General features: G+C 37.2%; 1 protein-coding gene across 1 annotated transcript; it reads right to left on the bottom strand.

Annotated features, from left to right (window-relative positions):
* Positions 1-8,231: 8,231 nt before the first annotated feature.
* Positions 8,232-12,478, bottom strand: LOC145894541 (uncharacterized). The gene is made up of 17 exons (XM_082983160.1): positions 12,370-12,478; positions 11,974-12,154; positions 11,711-11,885; positions 11,211-11,411; positions 10,926-11,087; positions 10,420-10,527; positions 10,289-10,362; positions 10,067-10,229; positions 9,905-10,003; positions 9,717-9,838; positions 9,515-9,638; positions 9,290-9,445; positions 9,035-9,210; positions 8,782-8,983; positions 8,552-8,721; positions 8,335-8,406; positions 8,232-8,271 (listed from the first exon to the last, which is right to left on the bottom strand). Exons 1-17 carry the CDS (start codon positions 12,476-12,478, stop codon positions 8,232-8,234), a joined length of 2,334 nt encoding a protein of 777 aa, XP_082839286.1.
* Between the last annotated feature and the right edge of the window lie 12,119 nt (positions 12,479-24,597).

The following is a 24,597-nucleotide window of genomic DNA, read 5'->3' as shown; positions in this document are numbered from 1 at the left end:
AACATCTGCGGGAACTTTGCTATACATGGTCAGCAAATATGTCATCCAGTGCTGTGTCCAGATCGTCGTCAACCCCATTAGCAACCAATTGGGAAGAGTCAAACGACAATATTTTTCCAGATTTTGCTTTTTCCGGAGTTTGTTGAAAATATACCGCACTAATATTACCATCCGAAAGAGGAAGCAAAAATTGGGAATCTCCCTGGTGCGATACCAGCACGTAAGTTCTGTCAAGAATTGCCGTTAGATTAATTGATTAAGTAACGGTGATCACGTACTTAGTTGGTACGTTTTCGGGCTGCGGGTCACCAACAACTTCTATGTAAAGTCCGATCAACCTCCCGTTGTAACAGTTTCCACATCGTGTTGTCATTGGGTCGTTAGGATCAATATCCAAAGTAAATGTGGTCTGCCCAGCCGACCGAAGTTTGCTGATAACCGCCGGATGGGATAACTTGTAAATAGTTAAATTTACCATTTGTAATTGTCCGGTGTAGTAGTTTGTAGTAGACCAAGTTTTTTAACCGAAATACCTGTGTTATTTTCCAATTAGCTATAAAAATATGGGAAGATGGGCCAGCGTATGCAGACGCATATGTTAAAAATTTGTTTCTTTGTTTTTGCAGTCGTCGATAGATTCTGTGCAACTGAAACATTCCGTTTAATCTTCCAGCATTTAAAACCACATTCTGAGGTAATTTTTAATTCTTAGTACAAACAGTTTTGATTGAAATATGAAATGCGTATTTCACACCAACCTTGCCACTAAATTTACGTAAAAATATTTCCTGTGCCCCAAAGTCCCACAAAGTTTCGAATTGGTAGGATTTTGAAAGTTCGTAAATCGATTCCATTATCAGGTTTTCGTGCTGCTGGTACAAACTGTCGGAGAAAACGTTCTGTTATACTCAGAAAGAATGATTTTTTGTATTTATTTTTAATAAATTTCATTCAATATACTTCAATAACAAGTCACTCCAGTAACATTTCGTTTCCATTGGAATGTTTTTTAATGCGGCTTCCTGTTTTTCGTTCGTAACGTTTCGTGTCTCTTCCAAGACCTTTTGGTTGTAACTAATTTGCTGTGCATAAAGTAAATCTTGTAAAAAATAGCTACAAAATGAAAAAAGCAAGTCTTTTTCTGTACTTTCATTTGAGCATCCATGCTAATCAGCTTTTCTATGATTTCAATGCGAAACGATCCATCCCGAAAAAAATCATTGAGAATTCGGTCTAAGGTCAATGCCTGCATTGCAAGAAAAGTCTGGTTTAATCACGTATGCAATATTGCAGTTAAATGAAGATTTACGTTTTGCGAACTGGTTTCTTTGTAAATACAATGTAGTTCTTGAATAATTTTTCCTTTATTTTTAGCTAAATTGCTTTTCATTATTGTGGGAACGGCCGATGCATCCAAGCTGCTGTAATCGAAGTTTTTTGAAGTTGCTCGGAAATGAAAAGCAAAATGAAGACTGTGAAAATATGACAGGTTATGAAATAACGTTTGTTTATAAAATGTAAAAGGATGTACTTCGATTCCAATGTGCTCTGTAGATGAAGAATAAAAGGAAGTTGACAACGTTTTTCACTCATAGATGTAATGAACTGTAATAAAAAAGTGTAAATAAATGCATGTACTAAAAATTAAGTTTAAAATCTTACCCGGACTGATTTGTCGTACACACGAACTGGATCTTTTTCAAAACCACTCAAAAATATTCCAACAATCGAGGAAAGAATTTCTAGTATGCTTGGTTGTTGGTTATTTGTCTATCAATACAAAAAACGTCGAAGTATTTTTGGTTTTAAACTATTGTATTTTAATTAACTGCCAAACATACCGCCTCGACTAAAACCACTTTCGCCAAACGTTTCATTATAATCAACTGCTGCTTCATAGTTTGTTCAATATTTTTGAGAGCTTTTCGGTAAAAATTCATCTTTTTCTTCAACTCGTGTTGTCTGAACTGAAGCATGAGTGTGTTTGTCGTGTACACTTCTTCCATTATGCTTGAAACTACTGTCAATGAGATCAGATTTTGATCAATCTGTTAAGTAAAAGAAATTCGCCTATAAGTCTTCCGCACTATTAATTAAACAAATTGCAAATGTTCGGGTATTATTATTTTACCTTATATGTTGCACTTACACATTCCTTTTTAACTTACAGAACTTAAAACGTTGTTATAGGAGGATTCCAACTGCTTTCCAACATTAATTAGTTCCTTTGTGCGTTTCTGCAAGGATTTCCAGTACCTGTCTGGAGCGTAGTATTTCGAATTTCCATAGAAATCAAACCCTTGTTCAATATACCTCGTAATTTCGCTGGCCTGAATATAGTTATTTTTTGTTTGTCTTAAATGCAAGTGGAATTTTGCATTGTAGCAAACTGATGGATTACTCTTGGTACAAATTTCCATGTAAATTCTTACAAATTTAAACAAATTTTATTAAGATTTTACCCGTCGATACACTAAGCTTGTATCATTTGCCATTTCTATAACGAAGTCCAATTTTTCTTTTGCTGCTGTATTGTTATTTCGTTGAAACAGCATTTCTCCTTCTCTTTCTATCATCCATAACAGTTCTTCATCACCAGTAAACCACCGCTTTAGTGAATTGACCTTTCTCAAATCAGTGAAACCTGTCGATCCTTGACTTCCCTGCGTATATTAGACGATATTAGTTGTTATTTTTCGCAATGGTAGCGCACGTTCAAATTAACAAATGTTTATCAATGCACCACAAAAGAAACGCAATTACTGAAAACTATTTAGTTTAAATTAACTGTTTCACGTTGTTTTACTAATATCTCAACAACCTAAGCCATATAAAATTGTATTTTTTTGTAAGTAACCCATGATGTTGGCACCTACCACTGTTGGAATGTCATAGATTAAAAATCCATTCTTGCCGCCTGGCAGTCTTGGACCCACGGGATTATTGGGCGGACAGTCACTGTCATACTGTAGCCTGTTTCCGTAGCAACCCAAAATACCACACGATGGAACGAACTTGTTCACACATGTGCAACCACAACCGGGAGCACCAAATTTTCTAATAATGTGTATTTCATAAACCAAAAGTAATTGTTGCAGTTGGTTTTGTGCTGCTTGATGTAAATACTTCACCCGCCAAGTCCTCCATAACCGTGTTCGCCCGGGCGCCCTGCCTTTCCTGGACGTTGGGTCAAGTGTACAGAACCAGATATATGTTTACCGTAAAACACGATATTTCCGGCATCTCCTCCAGCAAGTGACGCCCCACCTTTGCGACCATTGCCACCTAGTTGGCCACGTGACCCTTTACCACCTAAAAGTATTTTTAATACCTTTTAAACGTTTTACCTAAACAGGAATGGTTATCAAGATTTTTGACAGACCAATATTCAAAAGCCTTTTCCCCGGCTCCGTGCACAACCATCTGTGTTGGCCTCACATCTAAAACACTTCATGCTTTTGTATCGGACGAAAGGAAACGCAAATCGAAGCGTACACTTTTTTCGTGATTCGGTCAAGTGAACAGACCAGATAGGACATTACCTTGACGAAATTTCATGTGTTTGTAACACAAGCTACGTGTGCAGATGACATTGGATCCTCTTGCACCATTTTCTCCAGTAAATCCGTCTCCGCCATCTTGGGAAGGCATGCTGTTGGATCCCTAATATATTTTGAGCTTGAACTAAGTGAGGTAAAATAGCAACCTCCGCATTGCTTTTGATAAAAATGATTATTTTAAGCACATATAATAGCGTTATGTCTAGTAAAATGACATCATTCGGCAGCATGCATAGTCATAACGAAAAATCAGAAACAAGTTAAAATAAATGGACATGGAGCTTCTTTGTGAGCATGATGACGGCGGAGACAACACGACATATAACGACAATTAAAACACTTGTACATGTAAAAGGTGAAAATATTGATGACATTTTACAACATCAACATCATCCGCATTGTTTGCTTACTTGCAAAATAATTTTAATTTTTCCGTGGACTTCGTATGCTTTTATGTTCACCGTTGTACCCGATACAGCTTTTTGGTTATTTTTTCCGTTAGTGTTGATGGCTGCTTTGACTGGTTTCCTGCAACTTAATCCCGCTACACAACGTTGTGCGGCCTGACAAGAAAAGAATATTGTTACAGATTTGGCTTAAAGAAGCCATGTTTAAAGTGGAGATGGTTGTGTTACAGAAGCAAAATATTCTCTACAGAACAGAGTAATAGACAAGTGTGTTTCTTACATATACGCACCAAAAACTCAAGCGGTGTTCCGGAAGACACAATTTTTCTGGCTAAAAACAACATTTATTTTAAGCCATAAAATGGTCCAACGCTGCCATCAATGTAAAAGGTGTCACATCGCACGGTAACTTCGAGGGTCATATGTGGTGCGGTGGTTTCTTTTATCGGAAAATTGCTATGCAACAAACGGTTTCTGTTTTTTGCGTATTTGCTATAATTTTCTAATTAAAATTGTTTGTAAAAATCTTCCCGGTCCTTGCCTGGCACAAAAATATTAAATACCTTCTTTAATTTTGATAAGTAATATTTATGATAGAGTTGTTGACAGAAGTGATGTTGATTTGTTTAATTTGCATGTTAACAAATGTATGAATTACGTGTTTTCGTCGAGGAGTCTGTAAAGTTGCGAGGTGTAAACCTCTCTTAAAAAAACAGAATATGTGTTGGGTCTTGTCTTGGTGAGTGTTGGTGCAAACGCTGATATCGGTATCCCAATAGAAACATTTGGAGCGTTTTGTATATCTCCGAGTGTCGTTACTTTGTCTGTGATAGTTATTTAATGGATAAAAATAGATTTGGAAAACATAAATCCATCGTTGCGTTCAATATTCGTATACTCAACCTTTCTGGTGTGTTCTTGCCGACCAGTAAACTATGAACGTGTTACTGGTTGTGTTGCGATTTATTCTTGTGACTCTTGCAATAAATGTTGTATTTCCTACGGTTAGAATATTGATTCGGAACCTTGGAAACCATTTAATGATTGGAAATTTGTTTGTTGAGTGACAACGTGAGTACATTTTTGTACCTTTCTGTTCATTAAAGCGAATCCTCATATCTTGTCCCAAAATTCTCGTTGAATAGGTTCCACTCCCTGCGAGTTAAAACAACCAGTAAAGTTAATCTCCGTGCATTTGTGTTTAGCAACAAATTTCCACATCTTTCGTATTTATATATCATTCAATATATTTGGTGCTACACATATTTGCATATATCTTCTTTAAACAAATCATAGAGTTTTATATCAACATTTGTCCACTTTTTCGACTTTACGAAATAGAAGTTTATTGAGTTGTGTTTAAAAACCAATGGTTTCGTCAAGCAAGTTTATTTGTGGCTAATAAACATGGACAAATATCGTCTAAATTGTAGATTTGCTTTACATCAAATTACTGCTCTTATTTTTACCGTTTTGAATTGTACAACTTCCATACTCCAACCAAAAAAGTAAAGCGGAAATTAATATAAACAGCTTCATCGAAACAATGTTGCAACCTAAAACCTGAAGTTTGACAATTCAATAGCTTTACGTTGATATAGTCGTTATTGAAAGTGGGCCTGTTGCTGACGAAATTGTTACGTCTAACTACCAATAGGTGCATGGTTATAATTTTCTGTCTACTTGAGAATAGATGGTAAGCCAACTAAAGGGGATTTGGCACAGGAGCAAAGCGTTTGTAATTATCATTTCAAAGTCTAATAAGATTATCGATTTTGGTAGAAAACAGCAATGAGACGCAGGTAGGTTTAACTTCAACCACACACCACTTGGCCGTTTCTTAACGCTGTACCTTGGATTTTCTTGAGAAAAGAATGATTAGAAATTTCAAATTCACAAGCATTAAAGCAAAGATATTAATTTTGGATTGTCAGTTATCAGTGCTGAACACAATAGACAAAAGTTACACCGCTGTAAAGATAATTCCAAAACATTCCAGCGAAGTCGAAATTTGACATGTTTTTTTCGTTTTCAGCCACACAGAAAAGTCGCATATAACTCAGTTATAAATAATTTCAGAAAGTCGTGCAAAAGTGAATCAAGAAACTTATTAGTTCAACTGAGACTTTGCCTGCTTTAAACCATATGTGTCACAAGTTTTCATGTCAAGGTTCGACGCACTTGTGCGACTGGTTCCTGGCGAAGGCGACGTTTTGTACGCGTTTTGTTAACTCTTAAATCATTTTCTCCTCAACCCCTAAACCTTTACCGACATTGCACCACGGTACAGAAAAGACCTGATTCTGTCACACAGACTGTAACGATTTCAGGAGGACTTTTATTACAGCCTTGCTCTTCAAACTTTCCTGTTTTATTTACCCTTAATGTAGAATGCTGCATTCCATTCACAAAGTGCACAATATAACCATAATATCCCAATTATAAATAACATAACAATTGGCAAGCTATAGTTGTGTTTAAAGAAAACCTCATCAAATCCATATGTAATGTTTGTTGCTATTTTCTCTAGATAGGTGTAGTTTCAACTATGCGTAGCCTACATGTAGCAATATAAAAACGAAATCATTTAACCCTTTCTGTTAGTTCACAATTCACCTGTTTAAGGAACACTGCTGTATAGAGTCAGAAACTCCAGTACGTCTGAAAAATTCCCTCCTTTTCACAAGGGCTGTCTCTCGATCGAGCTGTTGCGCTTCGTTGAACTTTACCAGCGGAATGTGTTCCGCCGTGAATTCGTGGCTTGATGTTCGAATGACGAGCTGGTATAACTTGTTAAAAATTGATATAACTTCAACGATGTATGTTAGCTCCTGCCTCCAATGGTCGACATTTGTTTAACAACAAAATATGAAAAGGAACAAATGAAATGAATGCGGTCAGGGCCAGATGGAAGAAATAATCACAGACTGAATAATAATGCACATTAGAAATAAACAAAAATGAAAAGTAGGTCAAGTCTGATAAACGCATAGGTATATCACTAACCAGTAACACAACGGAACGAGTCAACAATCTTGTTCACTTCGTTAGGATTGTCAATGGTTTGCATAGTTCAAGCAAAATTAAGTTTCGTAAAACAATGTTCTGGATTTGCTTCATTAGAAATATCATTTAGTCAACAGGAATCTGCCTGTTTCCTTGGTTGTACCGACAGATCTGTCCTATTCTCAGGTATACAAAATTACTCACAAAGAGTGGTTGATGATCAGGGTCAATGTGATATTTAATTTCAAAATACCACAGAAATAATAATGGCATCGTCAGTTTCTGTATTTATTCTATTTGAAGACATATAGAAACTGGTTACTCCTTGTGAGTAATTGTGAGTAAGTTTCATGTAAAAAAGTAGGTTCACAAAAAAACAAATAAATTTAAATACTAGTATATTAACCACCTCGACTTTAAAACATATTACCTATATTTGTTGTTGATGTTTAATGGTAAACTGTTATACGATCGAAAGTTTCAGTCACAGGTGAAGCAAATCAAATCCTAGTCAATGTTGGGAAGAATGAATCAGAGGTCATTTGCATCTAACTAAGCAAACGACTACAGGCGACATTCCTACGCCTCTTGTTTCTATTTGTTTATGAACATTGAAACGTTTGCACAAAACTTGCTGTGCAAACTGAGTAAATGTCCCTTATCTTTGCTGAGCCACTGACATTATTTCCATACAACAATTTTCCAAATGTAAACAAATTAATTGCGCGTAAGCAGAACTACATGATTGGTGGGAATGACATTGATATAGTCGAAGAAAGATGGCAAACATGCACAAGGGAAACAACTACAATTGAACAATATTACAAACAAAAAAACAAATACAGATGCACGAAAAATCACTGAAAACATTTAGTGCTTTCTCCTACACAGAAAACCACAACAAAATATAAGTGAATTTGTACATGAAAAATAACGCACTCAGACATGACAATGTGAGCTATAATCTGAAAACTATAGTTGTAGTAATTTTGAATAGATGTTACGAATCCGACAAACATCCCATTTTTTTTCTAGTTCCTAACCATTTTACCGATTCCACTATTATTAATATTTTATTAATATGAGATTTTCAAAACACCATAGGCAAAGTTGCACAAAAACTGAATACGGTTTTGATTGCAATATTCAAATTTTGTTTCATGGATTCTTTTTTATATACAACACTATATTAGTCATTTAAACATTTGTGAAATAATGAGAAATTTTACTGTTGTTACATCTCTTCGAGCATTAGTTATTATCCTTGTTGACGTCGACGTTGTTTTTTGGTCAATCGTCTGCAACAAAATATTTGGCGTTCATTATTAATGATATTGGACAAACGTTTTCTCCAAAATTACCTTGCAGCTTTTGGGTCAGGTGGGTAGTTACTCCAAGATCTGACCTTTGCATAAATTCTTATTTCTTTCAACCTTAAGTACAAAATTGATAAAGCGATGCAAGTATTCTCTAATAAATAACATTTAAGTGCATATGAACATTGATTAACATTTTGTGTTTTTGTTTGAACTAGAGAGAATAACTAATACATATAACTCAAGGCACCCAGTAGCCAACCTGGAGTAGTCGTAGCTTTGACAGTTGTAACCAGATACAGAAGCACTGTAGTCTGTTGGGCAAACGTAGTTGTTGGATCTGGGTACAGTTAAGATGTATGTTGCATATGGACTTTTGCAAGGTTTTGCTCCAGCAAAGTTTGCGGCGTCGTGTTGGCAATATTGGTACTCCTGTCAAAAAACAAAACAAAGGTGTTTAAGATGGAAGCATTGGCGGGAACTGTGCCATACCTGGTCAGCAAATATGTCATCCAGTGCTGTGTCCAGATCGTCGTCAACCCCATCAGCAACCAATTGGGAAGAGTCAAACGACAATATTTTTCCAGATTTTGCTTTTTCCGGAGTTTGTTGGAAGTTTACCGCAGTAATATTACCATCCGAAAGAGGAAGCAAAAATTGGGAATCTCCCTGGTGCGATACCAGCACGTAAGTTCTGTCAAAAATTGCCGTTAGATTAATTGATTAAGTAACGGTGATCACGTACTTAGTTGGTACGTTTTCGGGCTGCGGGTCACCAATAATTTCTATGTAGAGTCCGATCAACCTCCCGTTGTAGCAGTTTCCGCATCGTGTTGTCATTGGGTCGTTAGGATCAATATCCAAAGTAAATGTGGTCTGCCCAGCCGAACGAAGTTTGCTGATAACCGCCGGATGGGATAACTTGTAAATAGTTAAATTTACCATTTGTAATTGTCCGGTGTAGTAGTTTGTAGTAGACCAAGTTTTTTAACCGAAGTACCTGTGTTATTTTCCAATTAGCTATAAAAATATGGGAAGATGGGCCAGCGTATGCAGACGCATATGTTAAAAATTTGTTTCTTTGTTTTTGCAGTCGTCGATAGATTCTGTGCAACTGAAACATTCCGTTTAATCTTCCAGCATTTAAAACCACATTCTGAGGCAATTTTCAATGCTTAGTACAAACAGTTTTGATTGAAATATGAAATGCGTATTACACACATACCTTGCCACTAAATTTACGTAAAAATATTTCCTGTGCCCCAAAGTCCCACAAAGTTTCGAATTGGTAGGATTTAGAAAGTTCGTAAATCGATTCCATTATCAGGTTTTCGTGCTGCTGGTACAAACTGTCGGAGAAAACATTCTGTTATACTTAGAAAGAATGATTTTTTGTATTTATTTTAAATAAATTTCATTCAATATACTTCAATAACAAGTCACTCCAGTAACATTTCGTTTCCATTGGAATGTTTTTTACTGCGGCGTCCTGTTTTTCGTTCGTAACGTTTCGTGTCTCTTCCAAGACCTTTTGGTTGTAACTAATTTGCTGTGCATGAACAAAATCTTGTACAATATGGCTACAAAATGAAAAAAAGCAAGTCTTTTTCTATACTTTCATTTGAGCATCCATGCTAATAAGCTTTTCTATGATTTCAATGCGAAACGATCCATCCCGAAAAAAATCATTGAGAATTCGGTCCAAGGTCAATGCCTGCATTGCAAAATAAGTCTGGTTTAATCACGTATGCAATATTGCAGTTAAATCAAGATTTACGTTTTGCGAACTGGTTTCTTTGTAAATGCAATGTAGTTCTTGAATAATTTTTCCTTTATTTTTAGCTAAATTGCTTTTCATTATTGTGGGAACGGCCGATGCATCCAAGCTGCTGTAATCGAAGTTTTTTGAAGTTGCTCGGAAATGAAAAGCAAAATGAAGACTGTGAAAACATGACAGGTTATGAAATAACGTTTGTTTATAAAATGTAAAAGGAAGTACTTCGATTCCAATGTGGTCTGTAGATGAAGAATAAAAGGAAGTTGACAACGTTTTTCACTCATAGATGTAATGAACTGTAATACAAAAGAGTGAATAAATGCATGTACTAAAAATTAAGTTCAAAATCCTACGCTGACTGATTTGTCGTACACACCAACTGGATCTTTTTTAAAACCACTCAAAAATATTCCAACAATCGAGGAAAGAATTTCTAGTATGCTTGGTTGTTGGTTATTTGTCTATCAATACAAAAGACGTCGAAGTATTTTTGGTTTTGAACTACTGTGTTTTAATTAACTGCCAAACTTACCCCCTCGACTAAAACCACTTTCGCCAAACGTTTGATAATAATCAACTGCTGCTTCATAGTTTGTTCAATGTTTTTGAGAGCTTTTCGGTAAAAATTCATCTTTTTCTTCAACTCGTGTTGTCTGAACTGAAGCATGAGTGTGTTTGTCGTGTACACTTCTTCCATTATGCTTGAAACTATTGTCAATGAGATCAGATTTTGATCAATCTGTTAAGTAAAAGAAATTCGCCTATAAGTCTTCCGCACTATTAATTAAACAAATTGCAAATGTTCGGGTATTATTATTTTACCTTATATGTTGCACTTACACATGCCTTTTTAACTTACAGAATTTAATACGTTGTTATAGGAGGATTCCAACTGCTTTCCAACGTTAATTAGTTCCTTTGTGCGTTTCTGCAAAGATGTCCAGTACTTGTCTGGAGCGTAGTATTTCGAGTTTCCATAGAAATCAAACCCTTGTTTTATATACCTCGTAACTTCGCTGGCCTAAATATAATTATTTTTGTTTGTGTTGAATGCAAGTTAAATTGTGCTTTGTAGCAAACTGATGGAATTTTCCTTGTGAAAACTTTCCATGTAAATTCTTAGACAAATTCAAAAAGGTTTCACCTGTCGATACACCAAGCTATTTTCATTTGCCATTTCTAAAATAAAATCCAATCTTTCTTTTGCTGCTGCATTGTTATTTCGTTGAAACAGCATTTCTCCTTCTCTTTCTATCATCCATAACAGTTCCTCGTCACCGGTAAACCATCGCTTCAGAGAATTGACTTTTCTCAAATCAGTGAAACCTGTCGATCCTGTACTTCCCTACGTATATTACTCGAATTATTTTTTTCCTACTCAGCAGAAATTAATAGTTATATCTTGAATGGTACCACCTGATCTAATGTGTTTATCGATGCAAAGCAGAAAAAAACGTAATTTCTGAAAAGTTTTAGTTGTTGTGATAAACTGTTCCACTTTGTTTTACTATTATATTCGTCAACGTGTATTTAAATGGGATAGCTGTAGAGATAGATAGTTATGGCCTACGTAAGGCTAAACATGTCATTTTCAGAAATTGTTTGTCTTTTGTGTTTAAAGTAACCCATTTTGTTGGCACCTACCACTGTTGGAATGTCATAGATTAAAAATCCATTCTTGCCGCCAGGCTGTCTCGGACCCATGGGAACATTGGGCGGACAGGAAGTGTAGTGCGTGTAATCGTACTTACAATAATCGCAGTAACAACTTGCTCTGCTTACCTCACATATGCAATCACAGCCAGGAGCACCAAATGTTCTAAATAAAATGGCATACAAAACTTATTTTATGAGCCAAAAATCTTTTTTTTAAATAGTTATGTGCTGTTTCTAAATAAATACTTTACCCGCCAAGTCCTCCATAACCGTGTTCGCCCGGGCGCCCTGCCTTTCCTGGACGTTGGGCCAAGTGTACAGAACCAGCAATATGTTTACCGTAAAAGACGATATTTCCAGCATCTCCCCCAGCAAGAGACGCCCCACCTTTGCGACCATTGTGTCCACTTTGGCCACGTAATCCTTTACTGCCTAAAAGTATTTTTAAAACGTTCTAAATGTTTCGGCTAAATAGAAAGCTTATCAAGACTTTTTGCGGATTCATTTCTGCAAAGGCCTTTTCTTTTTACGTACCAATATCTGTGTTGGCGACACACCCAAAACACTTCATGCTTTCATAACCGACGACAGGAAACTGCGTACGCTTTAATTTGTTTCGTTGACTGGTCAGACCAGATAAGACTTACCTCGAAGACGTTTCCTGTCTCCGTAACACGCCTTATCTGTGCAGATGCCATGAGACCCTCTTGCTCCATTTTTTCCAGTATATCCGTCTCCACCGTCTTGGGAAGGCATGCTGTTGGATCCCTAACAGATTTTAAGCTTTACCTAAGTAAGGGAAAATAGCAACTTCCGCATTGCTTTTGATGAAAAACATCATTTTAAACACATGTAATTGCGTTGTGCCCAGTAAAATAATATCATTCGACGACATGCCACGGTCATCACGAAAATTCTGAAGCATGCAAATATAAAATACATATACACATAGAGCATGTTTGTGAGAGACATCTTGACATAAAGCGAATATCATAACACTTTCCAGACCATGGAATTTCCTATATGATTTTGCACGAGACTAAAGTCGCCCTAGAGCATGCAGGTGAACGTGATATAAGTCAAAATACCAACCGGCTCCACAATTCCCACGGAAATGGCCTTAACCTCAGGTTATTGAGTGTGACGGTATAGAGGCTGTTTGTGAGAATAATGGAGCCGGAGACACCCCGTTGTGCTTGTAAAAAGTGAAAATGTTGATGATCATCATCGGCATCTTAAGCTTACTTGCAATATAATTTCAATTTTTCCTTGCACTTCGTATGCTTTCATGTTCACCGTTGTACCCGGAACAGCTCTTAGGTTATTTTTTCCGTTAGTGTTGATGGCTGCTTTGGCTGGTTTCCTGCAACGTAATCCCGCTGCACAACGTTGTGTAGCCTGACAAGAAAAGAATTATGGGTCTTTTAGATGGATTGTTGTTACATAATTAACTTCAAGGAGCAATGTTTAAAGTGGGCATGGTTATGTTACAAAAGTAAAATATTGTCTACAGATTAATAACCCACTGTGTTTCTTACATGTACGCACCAAAAATACAAGTGGTGTTCCGGAAGACAAAATTTTTCTGGCTAAAACCAACATCTTTTTTACGCCATAAAATGGCCCAACGCTGCCATCAATGTAAAAGGTGTCACATCGCACCGTGACTTCGATGGTCATATGTGGTGCAGTGGTTTTCTTTATTGGAAAATTTCTGTGTAACATATTTTTTGTGTGTATTTGCTGTAATTTCATATTAAAATTGTTTTATAAAAATCTTCCGGTATTTTTGTGGCACAAAAATTAAATACTTTGTTGGATTCATATGAATAATCTTGATGATAAGTACTCAAAGTGTAGTTGACAAAATTAAACACAGCTGGTTGAATTTGTATGTAAACTATGTACGAGTTACGTGTTTTCGTCGAGGAGTCTGTAAAGTTGCGAGGTGTAAACCTCTCTTCCAAAAACATCATATGTGTTGGGTTTTGTTCTGGTGAGCGTTGGTGCAAACGCTGATATAGGGATCCCAACAGAAACATTTGGAGCGTTTTGCACATTTCCGAGTGTCGTTACTTTGTCTGTGATATTTATTTTATGGATGAAAACAAATTTGGCACACAGATTCCATTCAGATATATTCATATACTCAACCTTTCTGATGTGTTCTTGCTGACCAGTACATTCTGAACGTGTTACCGATTGTGTTGCGATTTATTCTTGTAACTCTTGCAATAAATGTTCTACTTCCCACGTTTAGAATATTGATTCGGAACCTTGGCAACCAATTGATCACTGGAAATTTTGTAATGAATAACAACGTGCGTACCTTTCTGTGCTGTGTCCTCTGACCCAAGCGTAAACAATGGGTGGATCTGGAAAGGGTTGGTTAAAGCGAATCCTCATATTTTGTGCCAAAATTCTCGTCGAATAGGTTCCACTCCCTGCGAGTTTAAACTAGCTCTGTGCTTTTGTGTTTAGCCTAGTGTTAGCAACAAATTTGCCACATTTTCCAAATTTACATATAATTCAGGGTCTGGTGAAATACATTTGCATATATCTTCTTTAAACAAACCTCAGCTTTATTTCAACATTTTCCCGCTTTACGACGTCACGAAATATGTTTTTTGTTAGGTTGTTTTCAAAACCACTGTTTTCATCAAATAACTTTAATTAGTCGATAAATATTGATAAACATTGTTCAACTTATACGCGCAAAAGAGCCATAATAGTCAATGAGAGCTGCAGACAAGTGTAACGAATTTTATTTCCTCCACGTCACCTTACACTTTTGTTAGTTATTGTTATTGTTTGTATTTCATTGTTTTCACCTTTCTTCCTGGCACCTTGTAATTTCACTGTTTTCTTTCGTTGGTACCACTTTATTTATTATATTGTTTTACCCACGCATATTGTTTTTTTTATGCCACGGATGTGCCGCGTGTCGGGAATGCGCATCCTGATTGGTTGGTAGTTTTTGCGTAACGAACGATTTCTCTAAAACCGACGAGTCTTCTTCTGGGCGTCGCGTTGTTAACATCTCTGGTACAGTGTTGTGTGTGAGTTATCGGGATCTTGGCCAGTAACGTTTTGCAGTGTTTTTAATCGCTTTTAGTTTAACACGACGTCCAATAAGTTAAATCAGCCTGGGTAACTTTGGATTTGTGGTGAACCGTTATTGCAGGGTTCTGGGCAGTATCAGAATTAGGGAAGCAGCTATGTGAAAATTACCGAATTAGGTAGAAGGGTTAATTGGGGTTAACATCGCCACCCCAAAACATCTAACCGCCGAATTGCAAAGCTGCCGAAACAATTCCGTACCACAGGTATTGGATCCCAAACAGTTGTTTGGCCACAGTGCGCTCCACGTGGTTCGCTTATATTGATTGGTACCTAGTTTGGTACCCAACATATCGACGATTGACCGAAAAGTACCACAAAGTGGAAATCTGTGTGCCTGCTAGTCTACCAGCTAGCATGTGCCACGGGCACCAGTTGCACTGATGAGACCTTACAGGTCGAAACAGTGTGTATACCTGTCTGCAGCACTCAACTTATTTTAGAATTATATCACAATGCGGCACTTAATTTTACCTTTTTGAATTGTACAACATCCATAGTCCAGCCAGAACAGTAAAACTGAAATTAATATGAACAGCTTCATGAAAAAATGTTGCAACCTGTAACCTGAAAGTTGACAATTCAACAGCTTTACATTGATATGTCGTTATTGAAGTTTGGCTTCTTGCTGACGAAATTAGCAAACTACTGTTACATTGAGATATCTACAGCTACATTGTCCTAATCTTCTGTCAACTTGAGCGTAGATGGTAAGAAACGACCAACGAACGAATCATATAAACCCAATACAAAATGTGCAATTAACCACAGTATCATTTTGTAACAAAAGAAAAAACCAAACAAAAGATAACACAGAGAATGGTACAAAAAAGTACAAAGCACATTTTTGTAAAAATTAGACACTCAGCTGTCTACTTTTGCTAACAAAGACCCCATACCATCTGCTGGACCTACGAAAGCGGAACCTGTAGTTGGCGCACCAAAAAGCTACCTACGTAAACCGTAAACTGAGTGACGCATTGACAATATTTGTTTTGAGGTAATCAACAAACAGAATGTTAGGTTTACAGCCTTCGCAGCCCAGGCATTGCAGCCTATCTGGATCAGCCACTTTTTTCTGGCAAGTCGAAGCGAGATTTAAAAAATCTAGCTCTCGGTGAGGTTTTTACTCATGACCCTGGGCTAACCAGGCCCAACGCTCCACCAACTGAGCTACAGTGGTGGTTTCACGGGGTATATTGTGGCCAAGGTACACTGTTGCGTAAGCGAACAAATTGTCAGGCAACCTTCACATAGACAGAATGTTCTGTGGAAGCCATACAATGACGTGGAATTGAAAGATACATCAGATTATGGTGTCTCTAAATCAATTTAGTAATGTTACAGCCGTAAGTAAACGCACTTCTCACGTGGAAGTTTCATTTTCTTGAGAAAAGAATGATTAGAATTTCCTCGCCAAATTCTCAACGATTAAAGGATGGATATCAATTTTATTGTCGTTTATCGGCCATAACACTTTCAACTTCTCAATAGAAAAGACCAATATTAAAACGCTGTAAAGATTATTCCAAAACTTTCCAGCGAAGCCTAAGTTGTATGAGACCAGTGCCTTCCGCCCGATTGTTAGTCAAACCCAAAGAAAAACTACTTTTTCGTTTTCAGCTTGACAGAAATAACGAATCTAACACCGTAATGAATATCATTCCAAAGATCCAGGAGAAAGTAGACAATGATGTGAAGATCCAAAAGTAATTCAGTAGTAAATTGTTTGCGTTGACGATAATGAATATACACGATAGGAATTACCGTACCATAGAACAGGAAATGCTTCAAACGAAGTTCATAACATTTTCTGTAAAGGTGGTGAAGTTGATAGCAACACATGTTGCAATTCAAACAATATAATGCCAATGCGTTATTCCATTTACAGGCAATATTATGCGGTGATATTGTACAGACACTGAAACGATATCAAGCTAAAAATTATTCAGTTCATTCAAAATCTTCATTGACTTGAAACGAGTTATTTCATCAAACGTCTGCAACACAAAACCACATTTTTATAGTGTTTGAAATAAATAAAAATCGTCACATCGTAACAGAACGGTTTACCTTGCGGCTTTTGGGTCAGGTGGATAGTTGCTCCAAGACCGAACCTTTGCATAGATCCTGATTTCTCTTAATCTGAAAATTGAAAAGCACGATTGACGAATCTGTAGTTCAAACTTATTAAAAAAGTTGTACCATGCATGATAAAAGATTGTCACAAAAATGTAATGCGATTGTGAAAAAAAGATATTTTTGTCACTTTTGAACTGTACAGGCTGAAACGCTTATTGTGTATAGTACTTGGAAAAATCGAAGCTTCTGCAGTTGGTTCCAGAAACAGTTGCACGCGGGTCCGAGGGGCAAACGTAGCGATTTGATTTGGGTACAGTTAGTACATAAGTTGCGTAGGGGCTTTTGCACGGTTTTGCTGTGGCGATGTTTTCAGTGTCATCCTCACAATATTCGTATTCCTATATCAGGAAAAACGTATTGGAAGTAACTTCAAATTAAAGATACGAAATTTTGCATTACCGGGTTTGCAAACTTTTCCTGAAGTGTTTCGTCAAGATGGCTTTCGTCCCCATCGGAAACCAGTTGGGATAAGTCAAACGACATGACTTTGCCCGATTTCGTCTTTTCCGGGGTTTGTTGTAATGTAATAAGGGTAGTATTACCACCTCTAAGGGGAACCACGAAACGGGAATCTCCCTGGTGTGATACAATTACGTAGGTCCTGTATAAATCGCAATTAATTGTGTTTGGGTTAAATTGGTCAAAATTTTGGTCATGTTATGGTCAAGTACTTCGTTGGCACGTTTCTACGTTGTTCATCACCGACGATTTCTATGTACAGTCCGATCAACCTCCCATTATAGCAGTTCTCACACCGTGTTGTCATTGGATCGTTGGGATTTATATCCAGGGTGAAGATGGTCTGTCCAGTTACTCTAAGTTTGCTAATTACTGCTGGGTGGGAAGTCTATATGAAACAATTGCATCAAATCCATTATATTACCACATGCGAGATTTCCTTTATTTTATTTTTATGCATGAAATATCGTCTAAATTCGATTGATTACATCAATAATACATCAACAAAAAGTTACAACTGGTGTAAAACGGGATATTGACCTCTTCCTAAAAGAAAATTGACTGTAATACCTTTGTAAATTTCCAGCTGGCCATGTATATATGTGACGATGGTCCAGCGTTAGCAGCTGCATATGTTAAAAATTTGCGCCGTTGTTTTCTGATTCGTCGATACATTCTTTTCAATAAAACCATTTCGTTCAAGTTCCCAGAGCTGCTAACAACATTCTGTGAATGTAAATAATTTTACATTCTTTTGAACAATATTGGGGCTTTATGTTTCAGTAAAGTTTAAATATTCGCGATAGACAATAGTTTCGTGTAGATAGTATCACATTTGTTTGTTATAGGTACCTTGTTACTTAATTTATGTGAAAACTGTCCCAAAACGTCGAAATGCCACAACGTTTCGAATTGGTATGATTTGGAGAGCTCGTATAGTGACTCCATTATAAGATTTTCGTTCTGTTGGTATAAGCTAAAATGAATAAAATCAAGACGTGTTTTAAAACGTATGGAACGATATGGCTTAGATGCATTATTTGAAACAGACTTTAACAATAAGTCAATCCAATAGTGTTTGGCTTTCATTGGGATGTTGTTTATTGCAGCTTCCAATTGTTGGTTAGTTGCGTTTTGGGCCTCCTCCGAAATTCGTTCATTGTACGTGATTTGCTGTGGATGACAAACATGCTTTACATATCTTGTTTTTAACAAAAAATAGCCTTACTTTTAACTGCGCTGCCATGGTCATCAACTTTTCTATGAGATCGATTCTAAAGGCCCCATCACGAAAAAAGTCATCCAGAAGTCGGTCCAGTGACAAAGCCTAAGTATTAATGCAATATATAACGTACTTCACACGATTTAGATATGCAGCTAACTTTTCACGACGGTCTTGCCAGCTAACCAACTTGGCAAAGACTTCCTCTTTGGGGTGACTAGCTGGCAAGACCGTCATTCAACCCAGTAGTTATACGTGCTAATAGAGTGTGCACTGTATTCTTTTTTTGTATCTATTCTTGACACAACCTACGCTTCTCGAGTTTGTTTCCTGAAAGACGCAATGAAGTTCCTGAATGATGTTTCCCTTGTTTGCAGCCAATTTGCTTTTTATTGCAATTGGGACAGCCGATGCATTCAAAGTACTGTCGAAATCATCCGAGACTGCCCGCATATCGAAAGCAAACTTAAGGCTAAATAAAGTTGTATAAATGTTATTATCCTGGGAGTCACATCAATAAAAAATAGCAGGCCTACTTAGATTTCATAGTTTGTTGAAGCTGTCCGATAAATGGCAGGTGACAATTTCTTGCTACCATAGTTTCTATCAACTATGAAAATAGGGTTGAGCACAGGTGGCTATACGAAATACTAAGATTAACATTTACCTCCACTGATCTATCGTAAACAGCGACTGGATTGTCTGCGTTTCTCACAAATATTCCCACCACCGAAGAAAGAAAATCCAAGATGTTATTCCGACTGTTTCTCTACAAGATTTAGAATTTGAGCAAGGTTTTTTTGTTCCAATGAATCTTATTAAAATATATAGGAGCAACAATTACCGTCGGTATTAAAACCATCCTGCTTAATTGGTTGACATGAATCAGCTGTTGTCGCATTTTCAACTCAATTTGTTTCAGTGCTATTCGGTAAAATTTCATCTTTTTCTTTAATTCGCGTTTTCTCAGCTTAAATCTTCGTGAGTTAGCAGTGACAACTTCGTACACTGCGCTTGAAATCATCTTTGCTGTGTTAAGATTTTGATCGATCTGCTGAAAAGCGGTTCATGGATTCAACATTAGTTTTCGGGGATTAAGCCACCGAAAAGGGTTTTGACTAAATTGAATGAAATCTTCACGTTATTCTGTGACTGGAGAACTTTGCTCCTTTCCCATAGCTATATCTGACAATACACCAAAATTTCATATTTTAGTTTGTTTGTTTACAGTAAAAACATTGGTTGACATCTAATTGTTATGCCATGTCATCGTATACATAGAGTTGGAAGAAACATGTAATGGTAATGTGTTGGGAAACCCATAGAGGACATCGGTAAACAGACGATATAAGTTAAAGGAAAATTCGCCGTTTATTCAACATCAGTATCAATTAAACCAAATGTATACCCTCATAATTTATTACGACTTACTGAGGTAAGTACATTATTTAATGCTGATTCCAAATTTGTCCCAACTTTTACAAGATCTCGGGTGCGCTTCTTTAAATTTTTCCAGTTAGTGTCAGGAGCGTAGTTGTCATAATTTCCATAATAATCAAATCCTTGCTGGATGTACGTAGATAATTCGCTGGCCTGCGTTTAAAGTTTCAGCAAAACGAGAATATGTGACTAATACCAGATATTTCGCTTCAAACATAATACATAAAAAAAATTCCCAGTGAATGCTTATAAAAAAATTCACAACACCTACACGAAGTTACCTGGCGATAAAGCGGGTCGGTTACGTGAACCACTGCCAGAATAAAGTCAAATATAGGTTTGGCATCTTCATTTTTGTTTCTCTGAAACAGCATTTCCCCTTTTCGCTCTATCATCCGCAAAAGCTCTGTGTCTTGGCCGAACCAGCTCTTTAGTGTGCTTTCCGAGTGAGTCTCTTTTATGTTTGTAACCCCTGTTGATCCTTGACTTCCCTAGTAGATAATATAAAGCAATTAGTAATAATATGATTCAAAACTAAAACCTAAACTGGCATGCAGAGAATAATTACTCTTTCCTTCCGAAACCTCAAACAACCTTATTCTTTTTTTTAAAAAACAAACATGTTAAATTTACCATTTCATCTTGAAGCAGGAAAATCTATATTGCTTACCAAATCGAAAAATAATAGGGAAGTTCAACTTTTCTGAATTGATTAAACTCACCAGCGTTGGTATTTGGTGAACTCTGAACCCATCCTGGCCTTCTGCGTGCGTTAAACCTGTCCGGCGATTGGGACAATGTGGATAGCTCTTGTAAGTTCTACAGGTTGACATCCAGCCACAAGTCGTTATCCCTTGTGCACACCGGCATCCACATCCTTCAAAACCACGTTTCCTAAACCATTCAGAAACAAAAGACATAACAGTTACACACAGGAAACATTCTCTTTCTTTTACCCCGTACTACGTTTTTACATGTCGTATAAAACATGTTTCCTGATCATCAAATATCTAGTGTGTGTTGGTACCAAGTTAACTCTCTATTAACTTTCAAACCCTTGCTGGAGAAAAAGTGAATTTGATTCAAGAATTTAGTGATTGTGCATATACTTATTGCATATTCACGGTTGGTTTGATTCTAACAAGACATATAACGCCGTTACCCAGCCCGGCCAGCAAATCCATGTTGACTTGGGCGTCCAGACACGCCAGCGCGCTGAGTCACATGAATTAGGCCGGAAATGTGCCTGACTTGTATCACGGCATTTCCAGCGTCACCCCCAGGATTGGTTGAACTCCCACCTTTGTGACCATTGTGTCCGGCTTCCCCAGGAATACCGGCTTGGCCTGAAATGAAAATCACCAGATACATTGTGCGGCGCAGTAGTACTGGAAATTTATCAATTAAAGTCCAAACACATGTTTTAATAGGTTTTTTATTGAATTAACGGCAAACTCTGTCCTATGTTGAATTTGGGTATGTTTATAACAAGGGCTCAATATTAAACTGATCCCAAACAATATTGCGTTACCTCGATAAAAAAGTGTCTTGCGTCTGCTGCATCCTTTTGCATTACATACAGCACTTTTGCCGTTTACGCCATTACTGCCGTGCGCTCCGTCTCCGCCGTCTTGTGGATCCGTGCTGTTTGATCCCTGCAGAAGGATTTTTTAGCATTTTATCATATAGGTTGTTTTAATACCTCTTGGGACCCCTATCTAAACGCAGGGTATGCTATATCACAGGAAAAAGAATGTATGAAAGAAATGCTGACCCAATGTTTACGCCAATTTACACAAAAAAGTAAATGCATATTTATGTATTGCAAAGTTTAGAACAGGTCCCTTATAGCGAATATCTGACAGTGCACATGTATAGCTAGTGACGTAACTGTTTGTTCGCCATGATTGATCTCAATGACTTTAAAATGAGATATCTCAGTTGACAAACCACAATAAAAGTACACAATAAGGATATTACGTATTATTTGATACCTGTAAAATGATTCTAACATGTCCTTGTATTTCATATGCGAACATCTCGAAGTTTGTACCCGGTAAACCAGCTTCATTATTTCTGCCGTGAGTATTGATGGCAGCTTTAGGAGGAATGCGACAACCGAAAGGAGTACAACGCTGCGGTGCCTAAAAAGAGGTATTTACGTGGGTTTGATTTACGAAGCAAACTGGAGCTGTTTAAACAATGTATAAAAGGCAGCGTTAAACCACACACAATCCCATTACCTCGTTAACCGTTCGTCCGTTACGTTATTGTCACTATAAAACCAACCTTGAAAACAAGCGCCGTTCCATCCGAAACTACCTTCCTTGCTCGAATGCTCATCCTTAGGATGCCGTAGAATGGCTCCACGCTGCCGTCGATGTAAAAAGTGTCACAACGTACATGGACTTGCATTGACACTCGTGAGGCAGAAGTTTGTTTCACAGGAAAATTTCTGCACCAATTGTTTTATATCAATGCCAGCAACTAACGTACTAATAACCCATAGCTCAACTTCAAACACATGTCATGAAACGGTACGTTTCGATGTTTTAAGTCGTAAACTTACGTGTTTTCGTCGAGGAGTCGGTAGAGCTGTGACGTATGAACGTCTCTTCCAAACACGTCGTAAACGTCAGTGGATCTTTCGGTAAGAGTTGGTGCAAAAATTATCATCGGTTCTCCCATAGACACATTTTTGCTGCTTTCAGCGTCACCATGAACAGTGTTTTTGTCTGTTTTACATAAAAATTTCACAGCAATCGTGGTATTCTTAATTGATTGTTGCTTTAGATTTTATCAATACCAAACCTTGTATATATTCTCTTGCTGTCCAATAAAACCACAACGAGTCTCTGACTTCATGGCCGGTTTGTCTTGTAATTGTTGCAAAAAAGTAATTGTTCATTACGCCCCTCACAGTAACGCGAAACCTGTAAAAGTTTAACATGTAAAAATTTCATGTTTAGTACGATTCCAAATACAAGTTAGATTGCCTACGACTGCAAACGAGAGCAGATGTTTGGTACATACCGTTCTGTCATACCTCCTCTGGCCCAAGCATAAACCATGGGCGGACTTGAATACGGTTTCGTGAATTGAAATTTTATTTGTTTTCCCAACAAGTTTACTGCAACCTCATCACTACCTGCGTAAAATAGAAAGATCTTAGTATGTATTGGAAAGCGCAAAATGTGGGTATTACCTGTCTCAACTTGACAGCAGGCCAAATGCAACAATGACAATCCTATCAACATAAACAACCTCATCTGATGTTATTAATTGTTATCTTGGCTGACAGAATGTAGGGTAAATGTTATTTCGGCAAGAACTTTAACTGCCTACAGCTGAACAATGAAAGCAAATACTTTGTATCTTCTCTTGAACAAATAATATTGTATTTACACGCAACGCAAACTATCAACTCAAATCTTCTGATGTGCAAGCACACGCTTATACTTTGGTTCCTAAAATAAATTGAATACGTTATTGCCAGATTGTCTTGATCACAAGTGGGTCTTTTTGACTCGTAACATCAGAGTGGTGTCAGGAGATAAACGCGGCGATGTATTCTGCACAGACATACATACAACCCCATTTCAACTAAAATACCACAACGTTTCAGCTGCTCCTAGTAGCATGTTGATACTAGGTTATTTGAGCAGGAAATGCCACCAATAAAACACTATTTGCTTTGGTTTACAACCTCGACACAACAATAGTAGCGAAAGTCCGTGCGCTTTCGTGAACACAGACCCTTTTCGTGCAAACAGAAAACATAATGGGTATGGTTGATGCATCCGTGTGGCAATGATGTAAACGCGAAGGTAATGTTCGTGTCAGACTGTTGCTTTCCAAGTGGTCTTTAGTTGTCGGTGTAAAAAAATACGCCCACTTCCTCTTCTACCTTATTTAAGTACACCCACTAATTTTGTACGACCTCCAATGCGATGAACGAAGGGGTGTGTTGGATGATGATTATAGACTAAACAGATTGTACAAGTTTCACTTCAATCACTGTTTATTCCATGTTGCTCTGTGTCTCATACTTGGTTGTTTTACTTGGTGTAACACGCTCGCACTTAGGTTTGTTTCTACTTCATAAGCCAGGCGTGGCGTTATTTGCATGACCGGCGGATGACTCATTCAGTGTACAGTAAACAAAACTTAACCATATTACGCTTGACGATGGGTTGAAGTACACATTACTATAATAATTTGTGTTTTTAATAATTTGTGTAAGCTGCAGATGGCTACAGATGGCCATTGTTTCGACCTATAAGGTCTCATCAGTGCACCTGGTCAACTTTTATAATTGTTGTGTATTTCAGTAAAGCAATTTTTACGACTGATTGCAACACATTTTATATGCAAAAAGTTTGCTAGAGGTCTCGTATATAGTTTGAATTTGATTACTTCCTTAACATTTTCAATAGTTGCAACGGCATAAAAATTGAGGTACAGTTATTGTACACTTATGAAAATTGAGGTA

The sequence above is a fragment of the Ascidia mentula genome, chromosome 3 (genome assembly GCF_947561715.1).
Source record: "Ascidia mentula chromosome 3, kaAscMent1.1, whole genome shotgun sequence".
Lineage (NCBI taxonomy): Eukaryota > Metazoa > Chordata > Ascidiacea > Phlebobranchia > Ascidiidae > Ascidia > Ascidia mentula.
This window is presented reverse-complemented; position numbering and strand designations above follow the sequence as displayed.

Coding starts and splice junctions, on each gene's coding strand:
- LOC145894541 (XM_082983160.1), bottom strand. CDS start 12,478: ATGCCTTCCCAAGACGGTGGAGACGGATATACTGGAAAAAATGGAGCA. Junction 10,528..10,925: donor ATAACAACGTATTAAATTCT/GTAAGTTAAAAA, acceptor TTGTATTGATAG/ACAAATAACCAACAACCAAG. Junction 10,004..10,066: donor AAGAAACCAGTTCGCAAAAC/GTAAATCTTGAT, acceptor TTTGCAATGCAG/GCATTGACCTTGGACCGAAT.